The sequence below is a fragment of the Vulpes vulpes genome, chromosome 7, assembly GCF_048418805.1.
Source record: "Vulpes vulpes isolate BD-2025 chromosome 7, VulVul3, whole genome shotgun sequence".
NCBI classification, from domain to species: Eukaryota; Metazoa; Chordata; class Mammalia; order Carnivora; family Canidae; genus Vulpes; species Vulpes vulpes.
This window is the reverse complement of record NC_132786.1, coordinates 76,189,008-76,212,203: the sequence shown is the minus strand read 5'-3', so window position 1 is coordinate 76,212,203 and position 23,196 is coordinate 76,189,008. Positions and strand designations below refer to the sequence as shown.

Genomic DNA, 23,196 nt, shown 5'->3' with positions numbered 1-23,196 from the left:
AGCAAGCTCTATAACATTAACTATCATCACATTTTCTTAAGGATAAAGGACTGCTAAAGGGTTAAAACTTCCAAAGATGCAAAATTCCAGACTTCAACCTCTATTACAAAGCTGTAATCATCAAGACTGTATGGTTCTGGCACAAAAACAGACACAAAGATGATTGGAATAGAACAGAAACCCAGAAATGGACCCTCACCTCTATGGTCAACTAGTCTTCAACAAAGAAAGAAAAAAAATATCCAACAGAAAAAAAAGTCCCTTTAACATATGGTGTTGGGAAAACCAGACAGAATGAAATATGGCTCACTTTCTTACACATACACAAAAATAAATTTAAAATGGATGAAAAACTGAAATATGAGACAGGAGTCCATCAAAATCCTAGAGGAGAACACAGGCAGCAACCTCTGTGACCTCACCCCCAGGAACTTCTTACTAGACATGTCTCCAGAGGCAAGGGAAACAAAAGCAAAACTGAACTATTGGGAAACTTCATCAAGATAAAAAGTTTCTGCACAGCAAAGGAAACAACCAACAAAACTAAAAGGCAACCTATGGAATGGCAGAAGATATTTGCAAATGACATATCAGATAAAGGATTAGTATCTAAAATTTATAAAGAACTTATCAAACTCCACACCCAAAAAATGAAAAATAATGGGCAGAAGACATAAACACACATTTTTTCCAAAGAAGATGTACAGATGGCCAACAGACACATGAAAAAATGCTCCACATCACTTGGCATCAGAGAAATACAAATCAAAACCACAATGAGATACCATCTCCTACCAGTCAGGATGACTAAAATTAACAAGTCAGGAAACAATAGATGTTGGGGAGGATGCAGACAAAGTGGAACCCTCTTATACTGTTGGTGAGAACTCAATAACTAAATTATGGAAAAAGCCCAAATGTCCATCAACTGATGAATGGAGAAAGAAGCAACAGACACACACACACACACACACACACACACACACACACACACACACACAGAAACATTATTCAGCCCTCAAAAGAATGGAGTCTTGCCATTTGCAAGGATGTGGATAGAGCTAGAGAGTACTATGCTGAGCAAAATAAGTCAGTCAGAAAGACAAATACCATATGATTTCGCTCATATGTAAAATTTAAGAAGCAAAACAGATGAACATAGAGGAAAGAAGGAAAAAAAAAACAGAGAGGCAAACCATAAGAAACTCGTAGCTACAGAGAACAAACTGAGGGTTGCTGGAGGGACGGAGGGTGGGAAGATGGGGAAACTGGTGATGGGCATTAAGGAAGGTACTTGAACACTGGGTGTTATATTAAACTTGATGAATCACTAAATTCTATCCCCAAAACTAATAATACACACTATACATTAACTTGAACTTAAATAAAATCTTAAAAAAAACCCAAAATAACCCAAACAAAAAATCAAAGCAAACTTCCAAAGATGCATTATCAATTTTAAAATATTAAAAAATATATTTTAATATACATGTAATTTTACATTATAGTAGATGCTTTAATCTCTCTTTGATGAATCAGAAGTGTCATGGATCTTATGGAACGCCAATGAGTTATGAATTATTCAGTAATTAATGAGTTCTCTTTTTTTACCATTTTAATATGGAGTTTGTTACACTTTAAAAAATTGTAAGACACTACATAATCATTTAATATGCAACTAATATTACCTGTGCAAAATGAAATATTCAAACAAAAAAGCTATGTATATTAATGTATAAATGTCAAATCATTCTCCTAAGTGAATATATTTTTACACAGCCAAATCATTCTCCTAAGTGAATATATTTTTACACAGCCAAAAATAGCATTCATTCTAGTGTTAGATGGGATGTTATATAGACAGGAAAAGAAAAACTCCTAGGGAGGGCCCTATATCCTAGCATCCTACTCCAAGAACTAAAATAAAACAAAATAGATAGGGGCTCTCAGAAGTCCAATGTTTGGATACTGCTCTAAGAAATTTTATTATAATGCTCAGTTCGTGGCTAAAATAGATATCCTTTCATGATAATGAACAACAAACGATCTGCTTCTAGAAATACTCTAACATCCAGAACTGTCCAAGTTTAATCAAACTGCTTTCCCAAAATGGAGAATCTTAATGGGAGACAAGTATGGAAACCAAATAATTTCAGAACATAAAGCATTCCTGAGATAAGACTAGGGACCCACAGGTGATGTGCCACATAATGTGGCTGAGACCTATAGGGCCCCAAAATTTGAGGAAAGGAAAAAAAAATGGGGGGAGACGTGGACAGTCAAAAAATGATATATCAAGTATTTTGGCTATCCTCTCCCTTCTTCCACACTCAAATATTAGAAAAGTAAGCACCTCTACTCCCGTTTGCTTCAAGAGCGAGCAGGCATTATGATATTAATAACAGCAAGTATGAGCCACATACTATTAAGTCTGCAAGTGTTTTATGGCCTGCATACATTTATCTTTACTTACCAAGAACAGACAATAAGGACACAGTAAATGTGTCTCAAGCTTAAAGAAACTGTAGGCTATTTCTTAAAATCTGAGACAAAGTAAAATTAAACTTTTCATAGGCATTATCTAAAGAAAATATGATCAATGGTATCTGTGTAAGGCAAAAAGCTTATACACCAGTCTAACCAGCTCTCTGAAGCAAAAGTAAATGTGAGGCTTTCAAAAATAAATGCTATAAAATCTCAAAATCCTAAGAAGGCAGCAATGACCTTGTCTTCCTATATAAAAGAGGACATATTATGTACCCCGGATGAATCATTATCAAAAATCAATTTTGATGATACAATGATCTTTTAATAAATGTTGTTTCCATAATCTTTGAGAAATTCTCAGTTTTCATGATGAATCTTATCACAATTGAGTAAGAATGTAACTATCTATTTCCTTTAAACAACGGGACTGATAGACTTCTGCAAGAATAAAAAGCTACAGCTTCTCCAAGACTGAATATAAAGCTTGGGAAATAAAGCATTTGCTACCAGAAGTGAGATGGCAGCATGCTACAGGTCATATGCAATCACTATTACTGTGGAGAGAAAAGTCTTTAAGAAAAATTTTAGTCAATAAATACAAGTGCTAGAGTATACCAGTAGCCTCAGTAGCACTGAATTTAACATTTATAAAACAAATTTTAATGAAAAATTCCAGCTAATGATATATATAAGAGAAGAAACTTTTTTCCATTTACCTAAATTTGAGCTGCATAAAGGTAATCTTCCTCCACATAACTACTTATGTACATCTGGATGTAATCTTTAAGATGGTGGTCTCATATTTGCAAAATAATATTGCTTTAAAATGTAATATAAAAAAGGCACAGCTGTGGATTGTTCCTGTACATTTGTTCTGGTACATCTCAGTGGTAACACTAATGAAGTTGATCCTTTCCTCAACACAAAAAGTGTTATTTGTCTGACTCTCTGACAGCATGTTGAAGGATGAGTTCTATCAATAGAAATAAAAAGTATAACTAAAGTTATGTAACAGATAATTTTAAAATTTACCATCTTGCTAGTAGTAAAGACATCTCACTATATTTTAAAATATACTTCAGAGTTTCAATGAATATGTTGTGATAAAATTTATGACATTCATTTTAATTTAGTATCTCAGAAAAAATAGAGAAACATATTATCATTGTAATAACAGATGGTTTATTACTACTCATGAATTTTTTTATTAAGGGACTGGATCCAACTAAACATATCTGATAGAGATATAAAATACATATGAATATATAATAAATATTACAGTTCCCCAAGGCTTTCATTATATAGACATGATTTAGTAACACTGTCAGAAGAAAACATAATTATGCTGTCTAATAACAGCTTAAAATTAATACTGAGTCATCAATGTTTTAAAATCAGCTATCGGGGAGCCCGGGTGGCTCAGTGGTTTAGCGCCACCTTCAGCCCAGGGCCTGATCCTGGAGACCCGGAATCGAGTCCCACATCAGGCTCCCTGCATGGAACCTGCTTCTCCCTCTGCCTGTGTCTCTGCCTCTCTCTCTCTTTCTTTCGTGAATAAATAAATCTTAAAAAAAAAAAAAAACAGCTATCAATTTATTCTATATTACTAACTTGTTATTTTTGAATACATTTGTTGATTTAGTAAAACCTTACAGTGACAAGAATTAGCAACATATCAAGTGTGAAAAGTTTTTAAATTTTATCTTCTATCAAGTCAGACAGACATAATTGGCAGTAATGTAGTTTATTCCTAAATTCAGCAGCCAATTAGAGCTACCAGGTAACACTCGCAACTGGAAGAGGATCATATAGTTAGTGATCACACCTTTACAGTAAATTCACAGAATGTTAAGATTCAGAGAGGAGTAAACCTGATGATGAAAACAAACCACCAAGGTAAATATTCAAGTGTATTTTGAACAGTATTATGGAGTGGGGAATGTAGACTGTGGAAGAAAGTAAAGTCAAATGAAAACATTTGAGAAATAAATACTTAAACAATAACTTCTCTGCTTCAACCTGTTTAACATTCCCTTTCTGCTAAAACAGAAATTTTAATAGAACATCCCTCTGCAACCTCCAGACTTAGTTACCACCTATTTCAAATTTCTCTGGATTTCTTAGTTTTCATGCAGTCACTTTCATAGAGTAAGTCTTTATATTCTGCATTAACAAAATCCTCTGACCACATGAAAATAAGATGTTCTTCTCATCCCGCACTGAAGAGTACATTTCAAGTTCACTCAATAACAAAATTTGCATATGTATAATTTAATAAAATATTTTTTAAAATATGAACTCAATGAGAACATTGAGTTGTGTTTCTAGCAGGAACCACAGCAGCTGGCATGTAACAGATAAAGACAGTATTTCACCAACAACACTGTTTTGCGTTAACATATCTAAAACATGGCTACATCTTAAAATTTACAGTGAAGCATAACTTAATTGGCAGAGCTTTTCCCGATGATACATACATAATGGTGCCTTTTACAAACCTTGTTTCAGGTCAGATTAAATAGATTAGTAACTATTAAATTTAGTTGAACTGAATTAAACCAAAGTAAAGTTATATGGATTATTTACTATCAGAAAACTGAAATTCCTGTGTTCTGATTCTTTTCCACATCAGTCTGTTTAAAAGCTGGCATTATTATATAGAATTAGTATGTTATATATTAATTACCTTTAAAAAAGCCAAAGTACTATGCCTTTTGACTGAGGTTTAATTTTTTCTTTCTTTTTTTTTTTAAAGATTTTATTTATTTATTCATGAGAGACAGAGAGAGGCAGAAACACAGGCAGAGGGAGAAGCAGGCTCCCTGCAGGGAGCCCAATGCGGAACTTGATCCCAGGACCCTGGGATCACGCCCTTAGCCAAAGGCAGATGCTCAACTGCTGAGCCACGCAGGCATCCCTAATTTTTCTACATTTGAAGTCGTTATTGATCGGAAAGTACTACTGCCACTTGGTTAACTGTTTTCTGTCTTTTAGCAGTTTTGTTCTTCATATTTTGTCGATTTTCTTTATGTAGTGACATACTCTGATTCCTTTCTCATTTCCTTCCATATATATTCTGTAGGTATTTGTATTTTCTTTGGTCTACCATGGAGTTTACGTAAAGTTATAACAACTTATTTTACGCTGATAAACATTATACAAAAACTATACTCCTACTCCTCATACACACTTGATGTTGTTATAATTTGTATCTTTATATTGTGTATTCATTAACATGTGTTCAGATATTTTTTATACTTTAGTCATTTTAAAGTTCTATACCAGAAGTAAAAGCGATTTATAGGTCACTGTTATAGTATTATTCTGTATTTGTCTATATATTAACCTTTTCTAGCCTATTTCATATTTTCACAGGCTGTCATGTTGCAGTTTAGCAACCCTTCCTTAATTTAGTCTTTGGAATATAAAGACCATACTTACTTTATAAATGAAAATGGTCAAAAAACATGCATCAGCATTGTTTGACAATTATAAATCAGAATTGAGGGGCATCTGGGTGGCTCAGTCAGTTACATGGCTAACTCTGACTTTCAGCTCAGGTCATGATTTCTGGGTCCTGGGATAGAGCCCTTCCTTGTGCTCTGTGCTCAGCAGGGAGTCTACTTGAGGAATCTCTCTCTGCAACCTCCTCTCCCCACTCACAGGCAACCATGCATGCATGCATGCATGCACTCTCTCTCTTTCTAAAACAAAGTTTCTAAAAAATTTAATTAATTAATCAAAATTGAGCCTTTAAGATTTACAGTATTGAAGGAGTACGTTTCTGAAACCAATAAATCAGTTCCAGCCCATTAAAATCTTTACCAATTTTAATACCTACCAGTTCCTTTGCTTAGATATGGAGGCTTAAAGAACTTCACAACACCATAGACATTGACGACTGTGCCACCCTTAAGTTGATTCAGGGGTGTATATATATAGTGTGTTGTTGGAACCTAAGAAAGAGAAGCCAGCGAATATATCAATACCTAGTATTTAGATTTTAGAATAATGTTATGATTAAATTTTTAAATTAATAATCAATCTAATTGCATTTTTTCCCCTGTTAAGTGTCTCAAAAGAGGCTGTAGCCTGAAAAAAAAGGAAATACACAACCTATAAAGGTTACTATACAAACCAGTTTTTCTGAGAAAGGATTTTGATTATAAATACTATAATTTGTATATAATTCTAAGAAATGCAATTTAAGAGATTTTGGTTCTGGATTTTAACCTTAAGTAATACCACTTCAAAATTTGTGGTATATATTTCTTTTTTTTTTTTTTCCTATATTACTATAAAGATTTTACTTAGGCCTAAAAAGCCAGGTTTTGATTATAAATGGTATAAAGACACTAAAAATGGTAAAAATAGAAAAGTTTTCTGAAATTATTGTACATAAGTTTGGAAAGAAAGGGGAAAGTGACTTATAAGGACATGTCTCATATTAGTCAAATAGACCTTAAAAGGGTTTAGACATCTGGCCCCAATACCCATCCATCCCATCCACATCGAAAATAAGGTTACTACCTACCACACTATGAGCTAAAATTTCAAAAATCAAACCAAAATGAGTTAATTGGCTTTTTCAAGGAGTCTGATCCTTTAGTTCAAATGCAAGAAAAGTAGGGCTTAGAAATCTCATCAATCCTTGATATAAAAAGTTGTAGCTCATAAATGATGAAAGAAAAATAATGGTCAGCATTATGGGACAGAAAAGAAAGATGTGTGATCAACTGACAAAATAACTAGATCCAAGATATTATAGTTATCTCTCTAATGTATAGGTAAATGGGGCAGGAAAGCACAGTTCAATGACACTAACTATTATGGTATTCCATGTAGATGAACAACAAACAACTTCTTGATTCTAATTTGACTTTCCATGTAAATAACCCAGTATATATGTGCACAGCATTTACGTTATATTCTAATAGTTCAGAATACCCCCTGGGCTCTCTGAAAAGACATTTTTGCCAATTTCATAGGCTTTGTTTACTTCTTCCTTAAATACAGCTTCATAGATGTATCAAATATTTGAAGCTGAGAATCTAAGAAAATTTTGAGAAAAACTAATACCTGGGGCTAATTCATGCTTTTAAAAAGTTTATCAATCCTTTTATTGGTTACAGTTTCTCTAGACAAACATGAATTATACTACCATACAGTATTATTCAGAATTTAAAATCAATATCCCATAGTCACTGTTAACTAAAACAAAGTTCCTGGACTCTGTCCATTAGAAACAAAAGGGTTAAGAATATAGGCAGAAGGAGGATGTCTGGGTGGCTCAGTGGTTGAGCATCTGCCTTTGGCTCAGGGTGTGATCCTAGAGCCTGGGATCCAGTCCCACATCACGCTCCCTTTGAAGAGCCTGCTCTCAAATGCCCTCTATGTCTCTGTTTCTGTGTCTCTCAGGAATAAATAAATAAAATCTTAAAAAAAAAAAAAAAGAATATAGGCAGAAGATAAACTTTATATTAAACTTCATCATATATATTACCTTTTTCCAATTCCACTCAGTTACATGTAGCTCACCTATAAAAATGGGAACCTTCCTATCACTATAACAAAATCTTAAAAAATATTGAAAAAAGATTAAAAAATGAAAAATGTATCACAAATAAACTTCTTAGGATCAAATAATTTGTCAAATCACAATCTGGCACATGATAATGTTTATAAATATAGCTGATGAAGAAACAAAAGTATCTGCTAGATGTTTAAATATAGTACTAATCCCAGTATCTTCACACAATTAAAACTTTTTTCCCTTTTAATTTTCTTGATATATAACTTATACAAAATATCAGCAGATATTCCAGGCAACAGAACAACCAGGTTTTAATTACTAGGTAAACATATGACTCAAATTTAACATTTTTAGATATAAAAAAGGTAGAGACTTTGTTTTCCCATTGTATTGATAGTATTTTAAAATGAGTCTATAAAATGGATCAAATATATATGTATGTACATACATGTGTGTATCTTTACGTGTGTGCGTGTGTGCATATTTCCAATTAAAATTGAGTATCATCTTACCAAAGACATTGATTCTGCCGAAAAATCTCTTACAGATTTAACATAAACCTGAAAACAAATAAAGAGCATTAACTTGTATATAAACAACCTCCACTGTGATTACAGACCTTTAATTGCACCTAAACAATTTGAATATTCAAATTCAAGAGAATGGCATAGAAGTATGGCTTACAAATTAAGACTGACATGTTTAAAGTTGTCTAAGTTAAATTTTAGTCTAACCCATAAATTTAATATCACAGGACCATCCCCACCACATATAATGCCCTTTCAGATACCACAGAAAAACAGGCAGAAAGTGGTCTTAGAAACACATGGCTTAGCCCAACTTTACTTGTCTGACAGCCTAGACCAAACAAGTAGTCTCCACATGTGCGCATGTGCACACACACAGACACACACACACAGGGGCTGTGGGGGAAGTGGTTAAGACAGAGGCAGAGAATGAACATCTTTATAAAGAATAAAATAGAAGGAAATCAATTTTATGTAATAATGGGCACTTAATCAATTTAAAGTGAAATCAAGTAGACCATCAAAAGAGACTGCTGGTTTAAGTGCAAAGAATAAGATCAGGTCTAAAAATTCCATTAATAATTATCTTTAAGGGATCTTTTAAAAATTCTGTTAGTAAATAATTATCTGTGAGGGATCTTTTTTACCTGGAGTCATTCTAAACATAAAGCCAAAAAAAGAATTATGTTTTAAACTTAAAATATTTAATTAAAATAATTCAGTCAGACTAGTTTATCTGCAGCTTTACAGAAATACTACTCCTATTCCATCCCCTTAACTCATTAAAACCATATGATTGGACTAAAAGTTACATACTTACATAAACAGTTGATTTGAAGTCTTCAAATGCTTTCAAAAATAAACAGTGTTTACCATCTCTGCTTGTAGATGAAGATGCTGACAAGACAGCAAATCCAGCCACTGCAATGGTGTCCTACATAGGAAAAAGTGGTTTTAAATCATCAAAATATTTGTAATTCTGAATATCATATAAATTCTTATTTTTATTATTATTTAAAAACAGGGGTAATTCTACAAAATGGAAAACTGGTTACCCTAAATTTGTTTAATGCTTCCTGAACATAAGATTGAGACTCCTCCTTCCTCTAAAAGGTATCAACAATGTAGTCCTAGACAGGTATAATGTGTCATGTCATGAACCAGGAAAACATTAAATCACTCAAAAAATTTTATTTATTTAGTTGGAGTTCAAAAATCAATGTTTATCTCCATTTATATGAATAGGTTTGCAGAAATAAACAATGGAGACATAACAGATGATTCAACAGTATTAAGAATGAAATTTAAATGAAACTAAATGTCACAGTTGACAGACTACAGTGAGAAAGACATGTCATTAGTATAAAAACTCCATATTGTCACAAAGCTAATATATGTGCATATAAATCCAGGCTATGAGACATAAATAAGAAATTTCCATTTACATACTAATAAGAAAAAAACTGTCTTTCTACTTAGGTTTATAATAATAAGAAGCCAGTCCCCATTTATTCCTGCTTCTCTCATTCTTTCGTTAAATCTCATTCTCCAAATACTGGATCATATGCATTCAGAAAATCTTGTCTTGCGGCACTCTACATACATAACATGTGATATATATATATATATATATATATAACATATATGAAATTATTACCCTATTCTTCTAATTTTAACACCAAAATCTTAAGATGCATAAAAATTCCTGGGCTTTAAGGCAGCTTCCTTCAATAATCTTACTTCCTATCAAATGGAAGTCTTCTGCATTATTGACTTCTGCTTTGCACATACAAGGAAGGAAGGGTCTGGTGTCAATGCCTGGAATTCTCTGTTTAGATCCATTAAAAAAGACTGTAAACACCTTAACAACAGGGGTCATGTCTTATTCTGCTCTGTATTTATAAGGTTTGGCACAAAGTGGGCCTTTTGCTAACAAACTGTGAACAAAATATGGATCTTACATCGCCTTTCTAAAATCTCTAGCCCTATCCAGAAATTTTAGCTCTGCAAATTTCTGCATTTTTTTTTCTTTCTTTATGGGAGACTGCAAACATAATTGTGTCTGTGCTGATAATGCTAAATAACCACAACTCTTCAAAGATAAACGGGAGACAATATTCCTTCTCACTGAATATTCTCTATGTTTTTACCATGTTTTTAGGCAGTTTTAAGGGGGAATAAAATAAACAGTAAGATCGCCTCTGGAATAAATTACTCTTATAAACTGAAAAATACACAATGCTTTCAACTTACCTCAGACTAAAAATTCTGATTTAAATGAAAACTTGAGATTTTAGTCAAAGATTTAAAGTTGTTTAATCAAATTAACACAGGAAGATAAACAGAAGTAAGGTAGTCAATGGTTTATCAGTTATAAATCCTCTTAAAAGCACACAAAAAAATAACCTATCTCATGTTATTTTCTATTTTACTTAAAAATGTCTTAAATATTATATGGAAAGAAATACACAAAATACAGGTGGTTAGTCATAGAGATGAACATTTTTCTATTTTTCTGTATAATCTAAATAATAAGTATTTATTTTATGATGGAGAAAACATTTTAAATAGACAAGATCACTAAAAGCAGGACATCAGCATTCATAAGAAAAAAAATTTTCAAAAGTCTGATTCTAACATAACACTAGCAATACAATTCAGTAGAAGGTTACAGTAAAACTTTTTCTCCAACACAAATTCAACAATATAGAAATACCAAATATATTTAAGAAAACTATTGTGTTTATTATATTTATAAACCTGAACTTATATTTGAATACACATCTATAAATTGCATTAAAGGCTCTCAGTGATTCCATCCCAATCAACCTGGCCTGTTTTACTACCATATACATCTATTCAATACTTTACAGATCAGATTCTCTTATATGCCTAGTGCTTTTCCACATACATTTTTTGTTTATTCTGAGCCCCTGCTAACAGTATCATTTTTCTCTTTTGCATATATCTGATCCAATCTATCTTAAAACCTGGACTGTAAATGCTTCTTTCTTATGAGGTCTATTTAGATTGCTCTCTCTGAGAAAAAATAATTCTTCCTTCCTCTGAACTCTTCTTTGTAGTATTTTAATATTTTTCCCTTGTGTGAAAAATGCTTCTTAATGTTTTTAATGCTCTTGAAAGTCTGTAAGATCCCTAGGACCAAAAATGTCTTATCTATCTTTATACCACATACAAGTGACTGGAAGGGGCCTCTGTTCATAGTCAGTGCTCAACAAATATGTAGAATAAATTAATACTGGAAAATAAAATACATCTCTAAACAGGAGAGGGGAAAAATGAATGGCTCTTAGAATCTAGTTCCCATGAATTTACAAATCATAATAGTTTTTAAATTAATTCAAATGCACAGAGGATAAGATAAACATTTAATAAGCAGTATTAGTCTGTATAAACACTCATTAGACTGAGTTGAAAATGTGATTTAATATGCATTGTTCTAAGTTCTAAGCTTCTGAACAGAGCATACTGAAGCCATTCAAATAAGAACAGGAATGACACAATTCAGTGCTAAGACTGCATTCTGATATACAGAACAGGTATTTATCTCAATCTGCTGAAAAAAAGTATTAGGAAACCAGCCTGAGAAGAACACCACATTACTGAAAGTGATAAGGCTTTATTAATATCTGTGTATGAAAGTTCTAAAAAAAATTGACACATTTGGTATATCTTAAATCTTTGAACTCAGGATACTCAGATATCAGTATTGGGTCATTTTCCTTTTGTGTCCAACCTACACTTTCACAGTGTTTTTTAGAAGAAATGAAACTTTGTCATTAAACACTTTAATTTTTGGTTTAGCCAACAGGAATATTTCTGCCGCAAACCAGTTTCAGAGAAATATCACTGAAAACCGTATTGGTCTTTTTTAACATAAACAAGTGTTCTTGGGCAGCCCAGGTGGCTCAGTGGTTTAGCACCGCCTTCAGCCCAGGGCGTGATCCTGGAGACCCAGGATCCAGTCCCATGTAGGGCTCCCTGTATAGAGCCTGCTTCTCCCTCTGGCTGTATCTCTGCCTCTCTTTCTCTGTGTCTCTCATGAATAAAAAAAAATATATTAAAACAAAACAAAAAAGTGTTCTTAAAAATTAACAATAAACCTAAAAAGAAAAAAAAAGACCAGATAACTTATTTGCATATTAACAAATATGATTTTTACATGCTAATATCTCACAGTATAGAATACAATCAGTGATGGAATAAGAAAAAAATCAATATGTGACTAAGAAAAATGTAAACTACAAATATTAGTGTATTAACTTGCTAATTTTTAATTGATAGTGCATCCACAATTCTCAAGTTGTTACACTTTTAGTAAGCAGGAAAAGGACTCAGAAAACATGAAAAAAATTGATAATCCAAAAAGGGAAACACCTCACTTTAACAGGCATGTTAAAGTCTTGTTATCATATTTTAAAACAAGTCTTGCAAGTCTTGTTATCATATTTTAAAACACTGTTAAAGAGCGAAAGAGGACAGGAAGAAGCCAGGAATCTGATGTCATTGGTAATGTAGAGATTGATAGAAAATGTTTTTCCATTATAAAAAAAGTATTTTATGAATATTAACATCTATTCGGTCTTATAATATCAAGAACTTAACTAGAGGTATTATAGGTAATATTAGCATAAAATCTAAAATCTTGAAATCACTATACGATCTGATGTCCACCATCTCACCAGCCACCTACTGTGTGACACTGTCAGGAATCCTGCCTCTCTATAATTTTTTAGCATTCCAGGTTCTTCAATCAGGGCCTTCGTGTATGTTGTTCTCTTTTACTAATTCACTGTCCCAGTACCCATCCTCATTCTTTCTGCTACTTTTCTCATTCTACTACTCAATCTTAGTCATATCACATATGGATATAATAATTAATTAAATAACAGCCATTTAATACCCTCTGTTCCATTGAACATTGTCCAATGATGGCAAGGTCCATCACACTCTCTTATTCAGTTAAGAAGTATCTGATATCCAACACAGAAGACCAAAAACATTCAACAAGTGTTTGGACAACTAAACAAATAACCAAATATGTGAATCATACAATATATATATAATGCCTTCATTAAATCTTAAATAAACTGTACAAGTACTACAAAACTTACTTCATAGAATCTTAGCATTTCAAAACTGAAAACAGGACTTCAGAGATCATGTAATCAAACAATTTCATTTTTCACATAAGAAAATAAGGACAAGAGAGGGTAAATGAACAGTGTAAGGTCACATTCAGCTAACTAGTTGTAGATCAAGACAAGAATAAAGATCTCCTAACTTCCAAGACAGGCATTATTCTACATCACCTCTCGAACTAAATCTCACAGGAAGGGAAAACAATGTATTAATAAACATCTATAATTCTGATGGTTTTGTGATAAAATGCTTTTTTAAACTTTCAAAAACCTTGAAAAAGTCTTTCCCCATATTGTATGTCCATATAGTAAATGTTAAATCTCCCTTTAAAGGAAAGCTAAAACTGAAAAATGTATCTCATAGAGAGGTTCAATTACAGCATGTGTATTCCTGCAAGTCTAGCAAAGCAAGGATTAAAATTTTATTAAAATTCATTTTAATGTTAGGATTTTATTTATTTTTTGTAATCAAATGTGGAGCTAACCTTAAGGGAATAAGCCAGTCACAAATAAGAAAGATTTAAGAATTGGATTAGAAAATCCATTCTTGGGCAGCCCATGTGGCCCAGCAGTTTAGCACCGCCTTCAGCCCAGGATGTGATCCTGGAGACCCGGGATCAAGTCCCACATTGGGCTCCCTGCGTGGAGCCTGCTTCTCCCTCTGCCTGTGTCTCTGCCTCTCTCTCTCTCTCGAATAAATAATAAAATATTTTTTAAAAAAAGAAAATCCATTCTCTTATATAAAAAGTTTTACCTCTGATTTTCAATAATTAACTTTACTTCTATAAACCCTAAAAAAATAGACTAATTAGACCTCCCCTATGATCAGCATTCATGGATTTTAAACCCAGAAAGATTTTAAAGTAAATTGTGACCTCAGTCTTTTACCATTATATTTTTAAAAAGGAAAAACTTTGACTTCCCATTATTAACATTCTCTGTTACCTGACAAGTACTAATTAGCCAGAGTAGTGCTATTCTGTTTTAATGAATACCTATTTAAAATATATTTCAAATGCAGAAAACACCTTTCATATGGCAGTTAGGTAAAATATTAATATCTCATATATTGTGCATGTTTTATAGATGCACTGCACATGTTTTGGTAATTCACTGTATTGTAATCCTTTTATTTTGTTTCCAAATAAGAATTTTATATAAGAATCTTAAAGGGAAAAGATAAAAATGTATTTAGAATATAAACATCACTAATATTTAATACCATGTATTTATTTTTAAAACCTTTTTCTTGGGCAGCCCGGGTGGCTCAGCAGTTTAGTGCCGCCTTCAGCCCAGGGCCTGATCCTGGGGACCCGGGATTGAGTCTCACATCAGGCTCCCTGCATGGAGCCTGCTTCTCCCCTCTGCCTGTCTCTGCCTCCCTCCCTCCCTCCCTCCCTCTCTCCCTCTCTCTCTCTCTCTCTGTATCTCTCATGAATAAATAAAATCTTTAAAAAAAATAAAACCCTTCTTAAGATGTGCAAAATATGCTGTAAAATGAAGCAATTTACAAAGCATGAGTAGTATTGTCATATGATGGAAAATGTGCATATGAGCTTACCTACATGCATACATAGATACATACATACATATGGAAGTATATATAGATGCACACACATACATAAAAGCTGGAAAAATGCAAGGAAAAGAAATATAGCAGTGATTTTATCCAATAAAGGGACTAGGCTATGTGTGGCTTCTGAGGGAAAGGGGCAGCTTCCACTTTTCTGGTTACACCCTTCTATACCACTTGAATGTTTTTTTTTTAAAACCAAGACCAAGCAAGAAGATCTTCTGGGATCCCTGGGTGGCGCAGCGGTTTGGCGCCTGCCTTTGGCCCAGGGCGCGATCCTGGAGACCTGGGAGGAGTCCCACGTCAGGCTCCCGGTGCATGGAGCCTGCTTCTCCCTCTGCCTGTGTCTCTGCCTCTCTCTCTCTCTCTGTGTGACTATCATAAATGAAAGAAAGAAAAGAAAGAAAGAAAAGAAAGAAAGAAAGAAAAGAAAGAAAAGAAAGAAAGAAAGAAAGAAAGAAAGAAAGAAAGAAAGAAAGAAAAAGAAGAAGATCTAAACCAAATTATTTACAAGATCTAATCTAAGTCCACACTATCTTCCTGAGGCAGGAAAAGAATACAGCTGTGGAGATAGAGTAGTATATCCACTTACTACAAGTTCTATAACAATACTTAGAATAGTATATTTGTAGGGAATTTTACAGATTATGTAATGCTTCTACACATTTATCATTTGAGCCTTTAGGAACCCTCCACAGTGATGGTCATTTGTAATTTTATGAAGATAGCCACTGTAAAGCTAAGGTTTGTTACAGGACTTCTCACTAAAAATAATACAAGATTTTTAGAAGATACTAATTTCTAATATCAAGTCATTATTATTTCTATATAACACCTCAACTATATACCATAATAGAACTATATAAAATCTGGCTCTTAAAAAGTAGTTCTTAATGATCATGGGTTCACAGATCTTTCTGAGAATGAGACAAGAATTACAAATGGCCTTCTCAGAGATGAAAAAATATACATTTACATACACATTTAATTGATTCAAGAATCTCTTCTGATGATCTGTACACTGCTGGGGTTCACTGGAGATCCCTGCACCCTAGGATACACCTAGAGCTACCGATTCCTACCCTACCTGAGTGGCCTAAAGCAGACCATCAGGTTACACCTATTTTTTTAGTCTATTTGCTTCTGGAACTTTGCTGAGCCATACCAACTAGATTAGAACTACATATCTCTAATTTAAAAATTAGTACCTAAAATTCCTCTAGTTATCATTTTGAGAGAAAGTCTGATGAAATGTTATAGGAGTTTTAGGAAATGAATCACAGAGCAAACACCTTATTTCCTTAAATCCTAAAGTAAGATTTTAAAATATATCAAGATTTAATAAACTTTTCACAGAAAGGAAAAATCACTATACTAATTCTCCTTTCCTTTATTCAAATTACAAATTAGGAAAAAATTAACTGGTTTACTGCTTCTTCACAGAAGCTTTAGCAAAAAAAAAAAAAAAAAAAAAAAAAAAAACAAAACTTGAGTTTGGCACTCTATTCCCAAAATGCTTGTTAGAAGGAAAAAAAGGTAGATGTTCTGACAGTTTCCATGAAATAAATCTTTATTCTAGACTCCACAAGACAGGTTTTATAAAAATAGTATCATTTCTCAAGTCCACTGAATTATTTATAAATGATCAGTTTCTGAAACCACTGTATGCCAGAATTATTCATAATTCTCAGCTAATCCAACATTCTTACTTTATATCTGATTAAATTTGCATCTGGAGATTATCAATGGTTACTCAAAATCCAGTAATTAACTGGAAGCCACACTCCTGGGCTCAAACCCAGTTGCCCTTTCTCTACCCTGCTTTTTCTGATTGGGGTTGCATCTAATTACAGTAAGATTAAAAAGAATCCTAACAATAACAACAGTTGCCAGATACTGAGTTCCCATGTAGTACCAGGAGTAAGTACATTTATCGTTAATCCTGACAACAATCCAGAAAAGGAGGTATTACTACTCCTATCTTACACTTTTTAAAAAGATTTTTAAAATTAATTTTTATTGATTTTAATCTAAAGTTTAATTTTTTAATCATTAAAAAATTTTTAAAGAATCTTTTAATCTTTAAAGATTAAAATTTTAAAAAGGCTGAACAGAGTCAGGCATTTTGTCCCAGTTACATCTGCTGGGATTTAGACACTGACCCCCAGCTGTGTCTGGAGCATGCACTCATACTTCAGAGGCTTTGTACTTGCAAATTCGTGTTCTAGAACACTTTTACTTCACATACCTAAGGATCACTTTACTTCTTTCAAGTTTCTGCTCAAATGGCACCTTATCAGAGTCCTTCCTTCATATCTCTCTCTTCCACTACTTTTTCTCCACAGCATTGTCTGCCACTTGAAAAATTACATGTTTATCTGTTTACTATCTTTCTCCAACAGAAAGTATACTGTATAAGGACAAGAACTTTGAAGGACTCATGTTCTACTACATACCTCTAATGCCTAAATGTTACATTGAAAACATGTAAAACATGCCATTTTAACCATTTTTAAGTACATAACTCAGTGGTATTAATTACAATCACAGTATGTGCAACCATCACTACTATTGTCGCAATCTTTTCTTTACCCCAAGTAGAAATTCCTTAACCATTAATCAAAAACTCCCTATTTCCTCCCACCAACTCCAGCCCTTGGTAACCTCTAATCTACTTTTGGTCTCCATGAATTTGTCTGTTCCACATATTCACAGAGGTGGAATCATACAATAGTTGTCCTTTTGTGTTTGGCTACTTTCACTTAGTATGACGTTTTCATGGTTCATCCATGATATAGCATGTATCAGAACTTCATTCCTTTTTTATGGCTGAAGAATATTCCATTATAGGAGCTTATCACATTCTTTATCCATTCATCTGCTAACGGATACTTGGGTTGTTGCCACCTTTTGACTGTTATAAATGAAGTAGTCCCCCCTCATTCATGGCTTTGCTTTCCAGTTTCAGTTCTCCACTGTCAACTGTGGGCCAGAAGCAGATGATCCTCCTGATGTACTGTCAGAGGGTCAATAGTAGCCTAACTCTACATCACAGTGCCTAAGCCATTCACCTCACTTTATCTCATCATGTATGCATTTTATCATTTCACATCATCAAAAGAAGAGTGCTATACAGCATTTTCAAAGAGAAAATGCATTCATATTAATTACAGTATATTGCTATAAATGTTCTAATGATTGTTGTCAATCTCCTACTGTGCCCAATTCATAAATTATATCTTATTATAAGCACATATGTAGAGGAAAAAACAGTGTATATAGGGTTCAGTACTATCTATGTTTTCAGGATTCCAGTGGGGGTCCTGGAACCTGTTCCCACATATAAAAAGGGGAACTAAAAAAAAATAAAAATAAAAAAAAATAAAAAATAAATAAAAAGGGGAACTACTATAATGCTGCAATGAACACTGGTATAATAATATCTGTTTAAGTGCTTGTTTCCAATTATTTTGTCTATATACCTAGTGGTGGGTTGCTGGGTCATTACCACGATTCTATAAAGAAATGCCAAACTGTTTTCCACAGTGGCTGTATCATTTTACACTAAGTGGACGTGGCACCTTTGTCAAAAATCAATTGCCCATAGATAAATGGGTTTATTTCTTGACCCTTAATTCTATTCTGTTGGTATTCATGTCTATCCTTGTAACAGAACAGTTCCACACCACTGATTACAGTATCTTTGTGGTCAGTTTTGAAATCATAAAGTGTGAGTCCTCTGACTGTTATTTTTTTCCTAGATTGTTTTCCTAGATTGTTCAGGGCCCCTTGAAACTCTTATGTGAATTTGAGGGTCAACCATTCCATTTCTAAAAATTGTTAGAAGTTTGACAGGCATTGCACTGAATCTATAGATCACTTTGGTTGATATTGATAGCTTAACAATACTGTCTTACTTCCCAAGAACATGGATGCCTTTCCATTTATTTAGGTCTTAATTAATTATTCTTTTAACTTTCAGTGTAGAAATCTTTTACCTCATTGGTTACATATATTCATAGGATTATTATTCCTTCAGATGCTAACACATATTAAAAACTGTTTTCAGTTTCCTTTCCAGATCACTCGTTGTGGGTTTTATAGTAACAACAGATTTTTATGTGTCCATTTTGTATGCTGCATGTTGCTGAATTCATTTATTAATTCTAGTAGCTTTCTTGATTTTTGGGATTTTCAGATACAGAATCATGTCATCTGAGGATAGAGACAGTCATTCTCCTTTATAATTAGGCATTTTTTATTTCATTTTCTTATTTAACTACGCTGGTTAGAACTCTCAGTAGAATGTTGAAAAGCAGTGGTAAAGTAAGCATCTTTGTCTTGCTCCTAATCTCGAGGAGAAGCTTTCAGTCTTTCACCACTGAGTCTGATGTTACCTGTGGGTTTCCCATAATTGCCCTATATTGCATTGAGCAAGTTCTCTTCTATTCCTAGTTTCTCGAGTGTTTTGATTACAAGAGTATAGGATTTTATCAAGTGCCTTTTGTGTATCAATTAAGAGGGCCACCTTTTTTTTCTTTTTTCCTTTTTCTATTAATGAGATATATAACAAGGATTGATTTTTTTTTTTTTTAATGCTGAACCAAACTATCCCAAACTCCGATAAATCTCACTTGGTCATAGTGTCTGCTCCTTTTAATATGCTATTGGGTTCATTTTGGTAGTATTTCGTTGGATTTAACAGGCATGCATTTTGAAACAATTATCAGAAAATAATACAAAAATAGTTATAGCCTGTATTATTTTTAGTAAGAATTATTTTAATTAAGTGAGGAGAAAATATACATACCTTTAAGACTTTCTGTTAAATACTAAGCATTAAAATGATGTGAGCGGAAAAATTGTCCCTTTCTATGTCAGTGATAAGTTTTACAACCTCTTAGGAATGTTGCAATTTTAAACCTGTAGCTTAAGTATCCTTTTTACATAGCTGCAAATATATAATGAATCTGTAAAAAAACCAAAAAAACAAAAAGCAAACAAACCAAACAAAAAAATATCTATAGGATGAATATAGCATCTATAATTTTAAATATACTCCTAAAACAAAGTAACATGAAAATAATTTACCCCTTCATAAAAAACTTTTGCACAGTCCTTTGCTAATTTTCCAAAGAATAGTACATTGACGGTGTTGGTGTCTGAATTTGAATTTTCTTGTTCTAGGAGAAAAAACACACATACAGAAAAACACTAATTAGATTCAGTTTAAGACACACAAAAGCATTGATGACAACTACATTCTAAAAACTAGTTACTTCAAAATGTAATTATGAAGAATAATTAAAATTTTTATTATAGTTCACTTTTAGTTTAATGTCTTAAGTATTGCAAAGATAATGCAATTATCTATTAGGTACTAAAACCAAAATTTTAACAAGCTTCAACTAGAATATATTGTATAAATTTCTATAAATATCACATTAACAGCACAAAATAACCATGTCTATTTATTTTCCGTGTTTATAATCAAAAGAAGTTGCATAATTATTGAATTTTTATACTATATATCACTCCCAAAGTAGTTCACCATTACTGAACTTCTAGTAATTTACAGCATCCATACATTGTTTTAATGTATGTAATGGGATTTTTCTGCTCCAACATGCACAAATTGAAGAGTAAAAGAATAGAGTGTGTGTAAAGACCAAACTGCCTATGATTTTGAAAATGAAATTTAATTGGAGGGGGAAAAAAGAATGTCCACAATCTTCACTCTCTAGAGGTCACCTACTATAACCAATCCAGCAGGGCCAAATGCTAAGAATTATATCATCTGAAGAAAGCCTCAATCGTATCAGCTTTCAAATATTCAACTACTCCAAGAAACTGCCATTATATCAGATTTTTATGCATCTATAGAGTATATGAAAGATCTTTCCCAAACTGACAGTCTTTTTTGTATGACTTAGAACTCTTGAATCTGCTACTGTCAGGTCAGGTGGTACTCAGCAGTGAAACAACTACCACATAACTGCTAAATGCCTCCTTTCATTTATCTCTTCAACTACCCAAAACAAGTATATACATAAAATGAAACATTAATGTTTCTCAAATCAAAAACATAGTAGTTTCTAATCAAAATATAACATACTGTTAATTTCTTAAATGATCTATCAGAAATCTATGTCTGGCCGTGATGGACTATTACAGACTAGGTTTATTCTCCAGTCTTAAAATGACTAGAAAACTAAGAAAAAATAAATGAAACAACAGTTTTCAGATATCAGACCACAGGAAGTGCAGGAAAGTGATCTCTTTGAGAAGGAAAACAAGGCAATACCCCTAGCTTACTTCCTGGAGACCTTCTAGGCAGCAAAAAATGGAGCTAAAATCCAAACAAAACTCAGCAGCCTTCACTGAATTCAGAAGAGTTCAGATATGAGGATACCAAGGTGGCTAGAATTTGCAGGGCAGAGTGCCAAAAGGAGGACAGTAGCACAGGGAGTGCTCTGGTGATCTGAAGATGGGTGCCTTCAGGTCTTTGGCTGAATGGTGATCTCCAAGTGCGCGGAAGTCAAGTACCTCATGAAGATGAAGAACCACTTGAAAGGAATAGGCAAAACAATTCTGAAACGCACACAGGGCTAGGAATTGTTCTGGTTCCAACCAGACAGAATGGAATCCTCACACACAAGCCTCAAGAGTACAAGTGTCAGAAAGGTATTTCCTCAGTGAGAAGGCCAAACTAGCCTGAAAATAAAGGCAGTTCTATACCCATCCCAACAACACTCGTCAAACTGATTCCAAGAAAATTAAATGTATCCCCAAATAAAGACAAATAATATTTAAAGAATGGATAATAAATAAATCCAACACTTGCTAATATAAATTATAAATGTTTGGTATCCAGTAAAAAAATTACCAGGAATGAACACAATGAGAAGAAATGGAAGATACTAAAAAAATCTCAAAATGAACTTTCAGAGTTGGAAAATATAATATTAGAAGTTATAAAATAATATGTTATAAGAATATATATTAGAATAGTACACCAAATATACATCAAATAACAACATATTAATAAAAATGTTACAGAAAACTGAAAAATAGAGAAGAATCAATGAAAAGAAAAGCTGATTTTAAAGATCAATAAAATAAATATCTAGCCAGAATGATCAGGAGAAATGAGGCAGAGAACAGCCACAAATTATTAAATCAATGAAACAGGACATCCCTATAGATCCTACCAACATTAAAAGTATATCAAAGATATATTATGAGTAACTTTTTGCCAATATATTTGACAACTAAGATGAAATAAATTCCTTTGGAAACACAAACTGAAGCTTACTCAAGGAAAGAGATAAAAAAGAAAAGCTATATAACAAATGAAGACATTGAACTTAGGGTTTGAAACTTTGGAATTTTCCCATAAAGAAATTTCCAGGCACAGTTGGCTTCACTGATGAATTCTACAAACATTTCAGGAAGAAATAAAAGCAACTGTAGATAAACTTTTCCAGAAAATAGAAGAGAAGGAGGCACTTAACACCTCTTTTCAGGAGGACAGCATTACAGATACCAAAATCACCCAAAATCATTACAAAAAAAGAAAGATGGGAACAACGTTCTTCATAAATCTTAGATGTAAGAATCTTTAATCAAGTATTTGTAAATCAAACCTAACAATATATCAAAAGGATGATTCGTCAGGCCTACTACTACCTTATCATGCTTTATTTTTCTTCAGATCACATTTCTACCTATGTTACTTACATAATTACTTACTGAATTTATTTACCCCCCTAAAATGTAAACTTCATGAAGTCAGGGGCTTTGTTTTGGTCACTGCTATATCTCTCATACCTAATGGTGTCTAATATGTAACCGGTTTTCAGTAGTTACAGAATGTTGTATTCAAAGTCTATTTCCCATTCACTGCTGCAGGCC

The 23,196-nt window shown here is 33.0% G+C and overlaps 1 protein-coding gene across 12 annotated transcripts in view; it reads right to left on the bottom strand.

Annotated features, from left to right (window-relative positions):
* POT1 (protection of telomeres 1) overlaps window positions 1–23,196 on the bottom strand; it is an 80,240-nt gene that overhangs the window by 45,830 nt on the left and 11,214 nt on the right. For all 12 annotated transcript variants that reach the window (XM_072764130.1, XM_026010764.2, XM_026010773.2 and 9 more), the window contains 4 exons: window positions 20,374–20,465; window positions 9,368–9,481; window positions 8,533–8,580; window positions 6,329–6,443 (listed from right to left, as the gene is read on the bottom strand). In XM_072764130.1, the coding sequence (XP_072620231.1) occupies window positions 6,329–6,443; window positions 8,533–8,541 (124 nt within the window). In that variant the 5' untranslated portion in view covers window positions 8,542–8,580; window positions 9,368–9,481; window positions 20,374–20,465. The remainder of the gene's footprint in view (window positions 1–6,328; window positions 6,444–8,532; window positions 8,581–9,367; window positions 9,482–20,373; window positions 20,466–23,196) is intronic.